Genomic DNA, 13,500 nt, shown 5'->3' on the forward strand with positions numbered 1-13,500 from the left:
GTTATTCTCGTGACAACATTGAAACAGAAAGCATAAGATGGCGACTTCTGATAGAGATGTTAATGAACGAACCTCGACAGCTGGAGCGTCAAATAACGAACAAGCAAATGCGAACGCTAACTTTGAATGTAATATTTGTCTTGACACTGCTAAGGACGCGGTCATTAGTTTCTGTGGGCACTTATTTTGGTGAGAAAGTTGAAAGTCGTATATTTGGCTTCACTGTAGTGTGATGGTTCTTAAGACACGTAGTTAGCTGTCTGGTAAATGTATGTTTACCTTAACTAAGTCATCTATTTTCTCTCTTTTTAGCTGGCCCTGTCTTCACAAGGTCTGTTGAAAAACAAACTGTATAATATAATATTATTATTTAGGTATAGTCAGTTTAAAATTCAGGTGTACACTGAAAGAAAGCTTAAATTTAAGAGTATTGAGCTTCCTTGTTTTTAATTAGCTTTCTAATGTAACGTATCGAAAGTGTAGGTTAAACCACTTAAGGCATAAACTGCTTAATTCTATCACTACTTCACGGTGAATTTGTCCTGACTGCACGCTATATATCAGAGGTCATACTAATTAAGCAATTGTTCTGATATCCTTGTGTATAATTTCAAAAATAATAATTGCTGTGGGAAAATTATTATTTAACTAGACATGTATGTGGTGCAAGGTAAACTTTTTATTCATAATTATCTGTCTAAAAGAAAATGGATACTTAATAACACTGTGAGGGATCTTGATTTGCAAAAGCAAAAGCAATGAGTTTTTTTCCTTTCCTTTCTTTCAGTACATTTCCTCTTTAGATAAAAACACTGAAGATATTACAACCTGTACTTTTTATTTAGCTCATAATTTTGCTGGAAGTTTCATCTGTCTAACATGTATATTTTTTGCTTTATCATGTAGTGGTTAGAAACTCGACCAAATAAATCAGTCTGCCCAGTCTGTAAAGCTGGTATCAGTAAAGATAAAGTAATCCCACTGTATGGAAGAGGAAGCACAAATCAGGAAGATCCTAGGTACTGACCACAACATACTTCATGTAATGATCAGGCATGCAATAAGGTGTTGACAGTTCATCATATGTGGGCCAAAGTATGGGCATGGATTGTACTGGCAAGGCTCAGATGAAACCCTCCGACAGTATATTCACCAGATGAGGGACCTTGCAAGGTCCTGGGGCCAAAACCAGTCTAGTGGAATAACAGAATGTCCCCTCCTTGACAGGGCTTCAGCACAGGGCTGAAGGGGTGCTGCAGGCAGCAATTTCCAGTCCTTTGTTTGTTAATTATTATGTCTAACATTGGTTACAATCAGACAATAGTCCAAAGCCAGTCAAATGACAATACACAAAACGAAAGAGTGGGAGGGATTAACTTTGGTGCTAGATTGGCGACAACTTGCAGCCTTCTGAGAACGGCTGACTGTGAAGTCTCACAAGGCAAAAAACACGCCTGATTGACAGTTACCAAATATGAGAGTCACTTGTGGTGTGAGGCTGTAGTGATGAACAACAATTTTTTTTAAAAAAGAGGAACTTTATACTGAGTTGTACAATGAGACAGGGTAATAAGCATAGGTTATTGTATGAATGCGAGTGCAATTAGGGATGTACACTTGCATGAACCTTTAGGTGAGTGCCATTTGAAAGAAATGTTCAAATACTGAGAGTAGTGTAAATCCTTATTCCTTGAGCTTCCATATGATTACTTATAGGACTAGGAAAATAATATACCCATGCACGTTAATTTGCATTGCAGTGCAAATTAAAAATTAAAGATAAATTGGCTTGTTCTCAGCCAATCACAATGAAGTAAATTTCTGCATCCTGTCACTTACTGTCCCCTTCATGCCATGTGGCACATAGGGCAGTAAACAATTTTGGGTGGTTGTATCCCAGGTGTCTCTTAAGCAGGGAGGGAATAGGGGACACCAAGGGAGATGATGGTTGTTTACCCAGACTACAGCTGTATTTGACTGTCAAAATTAGAAAACAGTTGGAATAAACCAACATTAACATAGGTCTCTTTTGCTTTTCTCAGGGAAAAAATGCCACCAAGACCTCAGGGAAGACGACCTGAACCAGAGAATAATGGAGTTAGTAAAATAAGAATGATAGTATATAATATTAATAATGATCGGTAAAACTGCCACTTTTTTCTCAGTTATGGGTGAACTGTGAAATAATAGTAATGATTTTATAACAATAATTTAATATCCAGGGCTTACATTAAGGGAGTAGTTAGCCACCTTCAGCAAGCCACTCTCTTCTCTTTCTTAAAAATACCATCAAGACAACTCTTAAGCCTCTGCTTCACTGTTGAGTGAAAGGCACTGCATATTTCCATATTTTTTTTTGAGATTAGTCAAGACTTCAGGACCTGGTTTTACTATGAATGAAATTTCTTTCAAGTGTGCTAATTGTATATTTAATGCTCACCCCACAATGCCATATCTATGTGAAAAATGTGAACCCAAAAATAATAGTTTTATTCAAACTCAATCAGATATCCCACATGGATCAATGATAATTTATAAAAGACGTGTGGCTTCTTGAACCCGGCCACTTGTAAAATTAAAGAGTTAACCAATCAGAATGTTACTGAGAAAAAAGGTACAGTCAAACCTCCAGTTACGACTACCTCTTGTAAGCGACCACCTCTCCTCAGCGACCAGTTTTCCAAAGTACCAAAAGTTTCCAAGTCAAATCACTATATTTGGAACCTCTTGTAAGCAACCACGACCACTTTTAGAGCTAAAAGTTTGACATTTTCTTTTGTTTTTGACCCCCCGTAAGCAACCACTTGACAGATAATAGAGTGTAAATTGGATAGTAAGGTGTTGTAACATTATGGCATTCCTGGGTAGTACAAGAGACAGGAATTTCTCAATGGGAAGTACGAGATTTTTTCTTAAAATTGACTTTTCACATGAATAAAACATTTAAAACATGAGGTAAGTCTCTGCAGTCACCATATGCTAATGAGGCAAACTTTTGACCCAATATGGTCTAAGCTCTCGTAAACGACCACCCAGGCTTGGCATTTTGAGTGGTCGCGTATGGGAGGTTTGTCGTTAATAATCTTTCTCTTAAGTAAACCAATAAAATTGAAGAATATGAGCACTAATTTTGGAACAATATTGGAACCCCAACAAAAGTGTGAAGTGTTGTGTACCTCTCAGGAAACTTTGCCATTTGTTAGTTGGCTTGTTTTTGATCTTAAATGTTGTGTGGTTTTCAATGGTTTTGGTTTAGTTTTTGTGAAACTGGTTTGTGTGGTATTTATGTATTCATGTTAAACAGACGCCCACTTGCCTTCATGAAAATAATACCAGTCCATTGTTCTCAATTTATGTCTAGGTGCACCAGTTCAAACTGTTTTACTCTGTAAAATCATAGACTTAAACCAGCAAAACTGACACACCCCTTCTGGCACACAGCTTACTCCAGTATTACGAACAAAAATTTATGATCCCTCTGAAAAACGAAATCCCTAAACAACCAGTAATTGTTTCCTTCTCAAGAAATTCTGTTATGCAACCGTACCCCTCCTATGTTAATACTCAAGTGCCACCCAGGAATTGGCAAGAACTACTCAGATCCTCAGACAAGTGTTGAATTTCCTGATCCATTCTTAAGAAATTTTTTTCCAGAAAGCAAAGTGGAGAATTGATAATATTATATTCATTTGGCAGTTTTCTCAGAATATATGAACATACTTGACATTAAATGTGAAAGTAGTAAGTACTAAATTATGTGATGCTTGTTTAGGGCTTCCCAGGATTTGGTGGTTTTGGAGATGGATTTCAGCTTTCTTTTGGTATTGGTGCATTCCCATTTGCCTTCTTTTCAACGGTGAGATACTTGTCGTAATATGTTCATCACTTGAACTTTGGGCAGTCGTGTCCAGTTGAAAAATTAGCTCTTAGCAATACTTTGGTTCTCTTCAAAACAGTTTACATCTGACAGCAGTCATAATTATCACCTTGTAATGGTTTAATTGACATTATTCAGATATATCTTTATTTTAATGTTGCAAAAATAAGGCAACAATTTTGGAATCAGAGGCTTGACAGTACATTGAAATTTAATAAAATTCTGATAAAAGACAGGAAATTTAACCGAGTCCCTTTATTGTTAATTTACCAGACATGTTCAAGTCTGGTTCTGTTATGTGTGACCATTAAACAAGAGATGTCCACTTAAAGGAAATTCCTTGAGCTTTACTTCTTGTGATTACTGCTATGTTACTTTGTTCAGAACTATAAAATTGTCTGTTTCATTTCATTTAAAATTCCGTATCTAAAATTCATACTGTACATTTTGTACTTTTGATTGTAGACATTTGGTGGCCAAGGACAGACAGCAGGTAGGTATTAAATGTAATTTTCATTCCAGTATGGATGGGTCGTATGTGGATTACAACTTCAGTTACTATGAAATTTCCTTTTAGCTTAAAATTTCTACTTTGGGTTTGAATATCGGAGAAATTGTTTTGAAAATCACCTGTTTTGTTGTCAACATGAACAAATTATGTACAAACTACTTTTCTGCCCATAGAAACATAAGCCATTTCCTTCTTTTGATCTTCAGCGTAACTGATGTCTAAAATGTTTTCCCAATACTTTTAAATGTTTTTTGTATTTCAGCACCTGCTGGATCGCCACAAGCTGAAGATGAACAGTTTCTGTCCAAGCTCTTTCTTTGGGTTGCATTCTTGTTTATGTTTTGGCTTCTCATTGCATGATTTACTTATTTAATACACCTATAATACCATGAAGATGAGCTGTAGAAAAATTTTATACAGAAAAAGGATTAGACTATTGGTAGTCCCTCTTTCGCTTAGTCCATCTTGCGAGGCTGTAAGTAAACTGCCAGGAAAAAATGGCCACTACGCTTCTCGCCCCAGGATTTCATGCAGCCATTTTTTTCGACAAGTGATTTTCTTTTGTGTCACGCATGATGGACAAGCAAAAGAGGGACTACTTGAAGTCTAAAAAAGGATACCAAACTATAATATTAATGGTTGAAATTACCTTACTTATAGAGCCAGAAAATTTGTTGAATAGCACAAACAGCTCTAATTTCACGTCTAGTCATGTCACATGTTTGAAGGCTACAGATGTATAGGACTACTAATAAAAGGGTCATTAATCTTGTTTTGTATAGAAGTTAAAAAAGAAGAGATAAGGTGCACAATTTTCTGCCCATTTTGTAGCTACCAACTGGCCACAAGTTTTCAGTTCAGGGACCAAGTGCTGTGTTGGTGATAAGATGTTCATCATATTGTGTGATATTCCTTTTCCAACAATTGTTGTTCTAAACTCATGCAAAATCTGATTTGGATCTTATCATTATTTCACTGACCTTCACCTTTACCATCTGATTATTTCATTTCTAGTAAGTGCTATTTTGTTACTTGCACTACAAATAATATTTTTGTCCAGAAGTCGGATGAAAGATAATTTGCATTACATAGCAACATCCCCGAGCAAGAAAACAGTGAGCTCAATAAGTTGTCAGAGATTGAAAAGAAGTTTGTTATATGGCATCTTATCCAGTAGTTTGTTTGGATACACAACAAAAGTACAGGAAGAGTTGAATTACGTCATAGTTGAACTACCTTATTAGATGAAATTTTCGCGACACGTTAATTTCGTGAATTTCGCGATTTAAAAAAAATCGCGAAATGAAAGTGACGCGAACAACAAGTGTCACGAACATAACATGACGCGAGAATTAAGTTACTGTTAACATATAGTCCAGCCGTTGCTTTTGTGTTACTGTTGACGTTATTGTACATTTGATAAAGTTGGTTTACTAATTTAAAGGACGTGTAAGTAACACTGCCAAGGAAATAAATTGTGTATTACTCGAAAACGCGAAGTTAAAGTGTTTCAAAATACATAATTTTCGCAAAATTGCGGAATTTAAGTGTCGCAAAATATGCGCACCTCAAAATCGCAAAATAAATGTGTTGCTTAAGTTTCATGTAATAAGAAGTCTAATTGTTAGAGAAAAAAAACGTCGAAGGAAATAGAATTAAATAGACCATAACCAGTAAAAAAGATTATTTTTTTCTCAAGCATCTGAGCGGGCCGGAATCCTTAATCCTCGAATTTGATTGGCTAATCATACGCACGTGACCGGTCCAGCTTTTAACGATACGGCCCATGGGCCGGACTTTTTCCCCGCTGCGTAAATTTCCCTCCTAAAAGTTAGCGGTAGTCGTCAATCTTTTGCCTTTTTTACACATCCATCGCCGATTAGTCAACGCAAGTTTATCTCTGTTCACTTTAAAATGGCAAGGAAAGTCACTAAGTAAATTCAATTGAGTGTTTTTAAGTTGTGAGAGTTTGTCTGGTTGTTTGTAGCTTGGCGCTGTAATGGCGCGTAATCCTGTGTTTCTCTCGCCGTAAAATTTGAGTCAATTTCAGTCGAGTTTACCTCCCTGATCGTTGCTGTATTTAAGAGAATTTCTGTGGAATACCTCAGGCTTGAAAATGCTGCCCTCGGCCAGCGGCCCCGGGCAGCATTTTCAAGACCTCGGTCACAGTTTTTCACTATACGGACCGACCCTAAGCCGGCAAATAACATATATTCATCATCGATACTCAAGTTATGATGTAGATTTTAGCACCACATCTGAGTCGCACTCTGACTTATTTGAGTGCAATTTACAATAAATTCTGAAAATAATTGTCAACAACAATTACTAAACTGTGTCCATGTAATTCTTACAATATGCATCTCCTGAATGTCTGACCTATCATTGATGTTAAGAGAAGTTATATTGCAAGGGAGCTCTTAAGACTAAAGCCTGGATTGAGCTAACTTGAGCTAACTCACTCCTTGATAAGAAGCTTGTCTATGGTAGGGTTAACCACAGCATAACTAACTCAACCATCAGATGGGTATGAAACCTTGAACTAAGACATGAATAAACAGCAGTTTTAATTGGCAACGTCTTTGTAGAAGAAAAAAGAACTTATCTAGCAGTTGACAAGATTGTTTGTCATGTCAACTGAAAGTCATAAAAACTCTAGGATGGGTAACAGGATACAGGCAAAAGTTCAACGATAAAACAGGACGTAAAAGTAAAAACATTTATTTCTGGCATAAATTTCAGCGCATTGTCATCTCGCAACAATTTTAAAGTGTTCTTTATTCAAGTGGGCCAGGGTCTCTCTTGTGGGATCAGAGAGAAGAATCTGGTAATGAGTCACTCAAGTAGTGCTCCGACTGGCTGTTGTGCTAGCCCCAGTGCTCCATCAGCAACTGTCATCCTTGGTCCACAGGCGAGAAACAAGTCTCTAACTCATCCTGCTCTTCCTCTTGTGTTGCTAAGCGACGTAAAGATCTGCGACAAAGATCCTGTATACTCTCCGCAGTGCTGGCATCAAAAATACGGCAACATGACTGAAAAACAAAATTGAAAAAACTTGCTTTGTAAACTTCTAAATGTTATGTATTATGTTTTTATGTGGCGTGCAAACTTCGTACATTTACAACTCGATGCATAAAGTTACTTAGCCGGTACGACAAGAAAATTGTTTCCAACTGGATTAAATTAACACAAAATATGGCAGTTTTAACTTCGGGGTGTCGTGCCTGGAAACCATGACTGAAAGCCATACATGAGTTAGACTAATTCAGTAACAGCTCAGGTTTATTATTGTACCCGCAACAGAGACGAATATACTCTCGAGCATTGTTACCTGAAGCGTGGACTCGCCATCTCGTAAACGCAACACATACAAAAGCGCTGATTCAGCAGCAGATTTGACTGTAGTGTTCTTTTCCTTGGTAGTAGCGATCAGAGCAGGGACTATGACTTTAAGCAGCGAGCTGTCTAAAGGCGCTGGGTATACGCGTGCAACGTGTTTAAGAGATGCTGCCGCGATCGTTTTTACGTCGTTTGAATCGTCTTGTAACACCTGCAAAGGAAGCAGCGAAAACGCTTAATAAGTTTCCTAGTGTGTCTCGTAACATTGGTCTCGAAACGATAAATGACGCGGAGATAAATTAGTAAAAACACAGCAATAGTGTGCACTACATTATACGTCACTCTATTAGAGTTGGCCAACTTTGACAAGAGTTGCTCAAGAAATCTAGTGTACTTACCTTAAGAAGTGTTTGTAGGACCTGAGCTGACGGTGAATCACACTGAACTACCGAGTGAGCGACAATGAAGCCAAGAGACCTCACGCCATAGCTACAGATGGGAATCTAGGAAACAAACATTTAACAAGTCAAAAGAGAGAAACTCTCCACTGTCAAACTAAGGGTTCTATTTATGGCAAATTTAGTTTTACGGCTAATCGTATCTGTAAAGAAATTCTCGATCGTGATTGGTTCTCCGCGCGCCTATTTGCCACGTAATCGGCGCGCGATCACGTGGGTGTCCAATTGCAGGTATCCAATTTGAACTTTTTGTAATTGGACACCTGTAATTGGATACCCACGTGATGGCTTTCTTTGCAATGTTTCCTACAGTTTCAAAACTTATGAAACGCGCTACATACGTTTTCGCTCAAAAGAAGTTCTCAAAAGACATTTTTAATTCCGAAATTTGTCATAGATACGATTAATTAGTAATTGGACCTCGTGTCGTACAATTCAGGGAGTAATCATGCTTGTAATTTCAAATCGGCCTCGCGCTTCGCGCTCGTCCGATTTTGACATTACTCGCGCGATTACTCCCTAAATTGTACTCCACTCGGCCCAATTACTATTTCTTATATCGTAATAAAATTCGTACTCTGCTACACACTAGCCTACGAGTAGTCCCTCTTTCGCTTAGTCCGCCGTACGTGACGCGAAAGAAAACCGCGAGAAAGAAATGGCCGCGCGAAATTCGCGCGGCCATTTCGAAATTGCACTTAACAGTCGGGTTAACACAAAACATGTCTAAGAGAAGCAAGCAGGATTTGCTGGAAGAGTTGGAGATGCAACCAGCATACAACTTTCTTCTCAGTCGCACTGGTAACTACCTTGCGAGACAGAGAGAGCAGAAAGAGAAGGGAATCTCTGTCTGACAGGAGGGGGTGGGTAATTGGCAACAAATGACAGTTAAGTTCATTGTTCTGAGGATCTTCCCGCCTGCGTTCTCCCTGATTCATTCTTCTCAAAACCTAGCAGCCAAGCAAGACATGAACACGTTGTACGTCCCCTCCCAACCCTCCAAGGTAGCACTCACCCTATCTGTTGTGGCGTGTGCTACAGCTGCGTTAGTGACGTCATCATAGAGATCCTGAGACATTACTCTCTCGACAGCGTCGTGTAATACCGCTGACAGTGCAATAGCGTGGCCGTGCCGTACAGTCCAATCTACAGTAGGGTCATTGACTGTCAACAAAAAGAAACATCTAAGCGTCAACATAAAGATCTTATGACAAAGAAAAATATTCACTGAGACCTCATTTTAAGACTTTATATGTTCCAGTTTTGTGCTTGCCTATTAGATGTTCGCTGATGATAGAGTTGAGTTCATTGTCTGGAACAATGATAGCTAATGATCCAACACACCCGCCTGCTGCCACGCGGATATTATCCTACAAACACAAAAAGGTGAAATGAAATCAGTGAATTACATGGACATTACAACACAGGCTTAGGGTGTATGGTTCACTCTGTTATAAGTTCTTCCTTACATAAGACGTATTTTGCTATCAAACTGTTAATCAAACAGCCATTCATTCAATCAGTCAGTCGGTCGGTCGGTCAGTCAGTCAGTCCGTCCGTCCGTCCGCCCGCCCGTCCGTCCGTCCGTCCGTCCGTCCATCAGTCAGTAGTCAGTCAATCAATCGAGGTGGATCACAGTAACTGAAGTGCAAAGCCAAAGGCGCCTTAGGAACAAATGGTTAGTAAAACGGTCGATTCTTACATCAGCATGTCCCAGTAAATCCAGTAATGTACTGGTGAGAGTTTTTCTTATTGGGTCACCCATCTTCCGTCCTGCGCCTGCGATCACACCCCGTAAGGCCTGCAGCAGTGTCTCTCTACAACAAACGGAAATAACAGTTCAAACTTTGGAGATGTTGTGCTCTTAGAGTATTAAATCTACTGACTGGATTGAACTTTTACTGGGTTCAAAAGTGGCGTAGCTGCATTTTCAAGGAAGCCGTTTATGTGAGTTGTGGAGTGGCAAAGACGTCAGTGGCGCCACCTGGTGATATAATGCATTACCGTACCCAAATTCGCAATTAGCCAATCAGAAGCCGTATCTACTGCCCTGACATCCTGCGATATCAAGTCACTGACCTGATATGGCTACGATATCATGGTCACTTGACCGAATTTGGGCGCGGTAAATACCTAATCATGTCGTTTTTGGTACGATTCGGCGGCATATCAGGCACGTTTGGTCTCGCTCGACCAAACTCGCCTGATATACCACCGAAGAGTACCAAAATGTACAATTAGGTATAACAATCAAACACTGGGCTGATGAGAAGACAAAGTCAGGCAGTCTTTCTAACCTTATGGTGGTGTCTTCAGTGTTCTTGACTCCATTGTGCAGTTCAGTAAACAAAGGATCCACCCGAGTGTGAAGTTTAATCAGCTTCTGAAGCGCCTTGGCTGCGCACATGCGCACTTCTCGGTTGGGATCGTTTAGCGCCTTGATAAAAGTGGTTTGAAGTTGCGGAAGGAAAGGTTTTAACATGGCGCCAACCTGTCATGCAAGACAAAGGTAATGGTGAGAAAATAAACCATTGCAACAACAAAAAGCTCAAGTGAGGTGTACAAACCTTGCCTAACAATAACCCCAGTGTCTGCAGTACCGCTACTTTGACGTTCCATGTGAAACGGTCTCCAAGGATACGAATCAGGGGCCCGGTGATGTTCACCACAAAAGGTCTCAGAGCTGCAGCACTTGTAAGGCTAATGACCTCTCCCAAGCCCTTGGCAGCTTGCTCCTTTAACTCGGGTGTGCCATTAAGAATTCCTTCTCGGAATATCGGTAGAATAGGAGCGATACCCTGTCGAGAATGAATAAGACATGATATAAACACAATGAATACCACTCTCAAGAGACATACGGAGGAATGTCAGAAACGCACTTAAGATACACTACCGAGAGAGCTGCAACAGAGCAAAACTCCTTGTTTGCACTTTCTACGACCACAAGAAATAGAGAGTTACTTTCACCATAAGACTAAGCTAAATTAAGTCCAAGCTCTCAATTTGGGAGTCTACTCCATTTGTTAAGTACGCCTTGCGAACCAATTTTTTTAGGTGGCATAGCGGTGGGACTAGTAGATGTTATTGTTAAGAGAAATCAGATTTTCATCACTAATGAATTAACAGAATAAATCAGCTATACCTTTTTAGGAAGACAAAATCCTGGCAGATCTCTATCCTTGACATCATCTGAGACATATCTGACGGCTTGCCGCAAGTGGCTTATGTACTGCAACTGTTCAGCGGCGTCCAAACGCTACAAGGAACGTCAATAAATACAGATCAACTGTAACATGCACAATGAAGCTCAACTACAGAGGCATGCTTTGTGCTGTTAAACCAACAATTGCACGTGCATTTATCAACAAGTATCGCTATCCAGATTAACGTGATCAATACTCTGTTTGTTCCGCTTGTAAAACCTTTACTTCCGGTAAGTTTGGCTGAGGACCATGCTCAAAAAACAACTCCAGTGTCGTGACGAGATGCAAACCCAACACTTCTTTCAACAACACTTTTGAATTTGAAGAGACTGGTAACAAACTTGTTACCTTGGTTACAGCATTCAAAGCGTTCCAGCTCATGTCCACCACCAGTTCATCAGAATCATTCATCAAGTGAATAATACCACGAAACAGGGCAGGGATGAACTGGGAATAGTCTGCTTTAGTCTCCTGACAGAAGGTGTGCAAGAGAGACACTGAGGCCTAGTGGGTGAAATAAAACATCCACATCAAATTTTACTATAAACAGAATCTAACACGTTGCTCACAATTATTATGTTTATGGAAGTATTTCAAGCCTAGTCCTTTTTTCCCCTAAGAACTTATTTCTTGCTTCGAAAATTCCCACAGTTTCCTACAGGTAAACATATCAGGAAAAATTTGTCGTGTTTTCTTGTGTCAACAATTCAACATAGCTCAAGCAGCAAACAGTCATTTCACCCTTCTCATGCCAGGCACTGGATCTTTAGAGGCTCCCATGAGTTCATCCATAATGGTCCTGATGCCCACATCATCTTCAACAGACAACACTAAACTGGACGCGCCTTCCAGTTCCTACCAAAAAGAAACAAAAAATGCTAAAACAACGGTCACAACCAAACACTTTGCCAATTACGAAAACAGAAACTTTCTGAAACAGTTTTCTGCGGCTTCACTATAATATGTGAAGACTGCCAAGTACTTAGGAGACGCTAATCCAGCACGTCGATCTGATTCTAGCAGTCCAAGAATTTTTTGCCGTTTGTTAGTGACTTGAAAAATACGACACGTTATTCTGTCAGTAACAACTGCTACTGGAAAGAAAAGGTTTTCAAAGATCTCCTGCCAGGAGTGAAAGCTATGAATCCCCCCTTTAACACTGAGATACAGAAAACGTATGGAAGGTAAGCCACTGAACAAGATCAAAAAAAAAAAAGTGCAACAAACATGTCGTATGTGGCAAGGATCAATTATCGCTTGATATTTCTTTTTTTTTTTTACTTTCGGCAGGCTTCACGCACGAGATAATTAGTACGAGACCTAATTAGTAGCAGAAACAAGAGTGATTTGATGATTGACTAACCTCTTCCTCGTGCTCCGTGCCAAAACAGCCTTGTATCGCCTTCAGCATTGCTGGTAAAATCTTACTCAGATGACGGGTCAGAGAATCACCTGCTACTGCAGACAATATGGCCAACGCACGGGTGTTGACAGGAGGAGTGATGAGCTGAAAAACAAAAGTCATTTACTGACTATACGCTTGGTTTCTAGCTAAAAGCTAAAAGCTGGAATTAATTAGGCCAATGCAACATCACCAAGAAAACGTCATGGTAAAATGTTTTTGTGTGGACTAACCTGAGGTACAAGGAATGGCAACACCACTCTACTCTTCACAGCCATTACTTGACGGAGGCCATCCAGTGCATACTCAGACAGGGACGGCTCATCCTGAAACACATCCAGACAGCTCCATGAGAATAAGTTCCTTAATGAGCACCATGCGCCGAGCAAGGTGCTTAGGACATTACGTATTTGTTAAAACAGCAGGAAATCGATTCTGATTGGTTAGTAACTGATGGATTGCATTAGAGAGTAGCACCAAGCCAGGAAACAGACAAATTACCATTTTCTTGAGCAGGTCTGGCAAAATGTCATCCAAAGCTTTAGTTCCGATGGTGTTATGAAGCTGATCAAATGTCTTGGCAGCAGCTACTCGGACTTCAGGCAGTGGATCAATCAATGCTCGACGGACAGTGGGCACGAGTGAATCTACATACTGCACAACCTACAGTGACAAAAATCAACATCACTAAACCTCAGTCAAGTCTAGGT

At 39.7% G+C, this 13,500-nt stretch overlaps 2 protein-coding genes across 2 annotated transcripts in view; one reads left to right on the forward strand and one right to left on the reverse strand.

The window, feature by feature from the left end:
• LOC110046424 (E3 ubiquitin-protein ligase RNF185-like) lies at positions 1-6,069 on the forward strand. The gene is made up of 7 exons (XM_020752112.2): positions 1-189; positions 313-331; positions 907-1,019; positions 2,043-2,097; positions 3,773-3,856; positions 4,343-4,370; positions 4,651-6,069. The coding sequence occupies exons 1-7, from the start codon at positions 38-40 to the stop codon at positions 4,746-4,748; spliced, it is 549 nt and encodes a 182-aa protein (XP_020607771.1). The 5' UTR covers positions 1-37; the 3' UTR covers positions 4,749-6,069.
• A 1,024-nt stretch (positions 6,070-7,093) lies between these two features.
• Positions 7,094-13,500, reverse strand: part of LOC110046415 (stalled ribosome sensor GCN1-like) — a 30,091-nt gene continuing 23,684 nt past the window's right edge. The window contains exons 48-61 of the mRNA XM_020752101.2: positions 13,292-13,453; positions 13,024-13,116; positions 12,752-12,895; positions 12,130-12,243; positions 11,737-11,892; positions 11,328-11,441; positions 10,753-10,983; positions 10,483-10,676; positions 9,888-10,002; positions 9,459-9,555; positions 9,201-9,349; positions 8,126-8,230; positions 7,720-7,938; positions 7,094-7,420 (exon numbers count right to left, since the gene is read on the reverse strand). Of these exons, the coding sequence (XP_020607760.2) occupies positions 7,283-7,420; positions 7,720-7,938; positions 8,126-8,230; positions 9,201-9,349; positions 9,459-9,555; positions 9,888-10,002; positions 10,483-10,676; positions 10,753-10,983; positions 11,328-11,441; positions 11,737-11,892; positions 12,130-12,243; positions 12,752-12,895; positions 13,024-13,116; positions 13,292-13,453 (2,031 nt within the window). The 3' untranslated portion in view covers positions 7,094-7,282. The remainder of the gene's footprint in view (positions 7,421-7,719; positions 7,939-8,125; positions 8,231-9,200; positions 9,350-9,458; positions 9,556-9,887; positions 10,003-10,482; positions 10,677-10,752; positions 10,984-11,327; positions 11,442-11,736; positions 11,893-12,129; positions 12,244-12,751; positions 12,896-13,023; positions 13,117-13,291; positions 13,454-13,500) is intronic.

Source organism: Orbicella faveolata, unplaced genomic scaffold, assembly GCF_042242905.1.
Source record: "Orbicella faveolata isolate gen_17 unplaced genomic scaffold, um_ofav_v1 contig_47, whole genome shotgun sequence".
NCBI lineage: Eukaryota > Metazoa > Cnidaria > Anthozoa > Scleractinia > Merulinidae > Orbicella > Orbicella faveolata.

What these genes read in the sequence shown, in the direction of transcription:
- LOC110046424 (XM_020752112.2), top strand. Translation starts at nt 38, where the DNA reads ATGGCGACTTCTGATAGAGATGTTAATGAACGAACCTCGACAGCTGGA. An exon ending in CTGAACCAGAGAATAATGGA is followed by an intron (nt 2,098 to 3,772) that starts GTTAGTAAAATA and finishes ATGCTTGTTTAG; the next exon opens with GGCTTCCCAGGATTTGGTGG. An exon ending in CATTTGCCTTCTTTTCAACG is followed by an intron (nt 3,857 to 4,342) that starts GTGAGATACTTG and finishes TTTTGATTGTAG; the next exon opens with ACATTTGGTGGCCAAGGACA.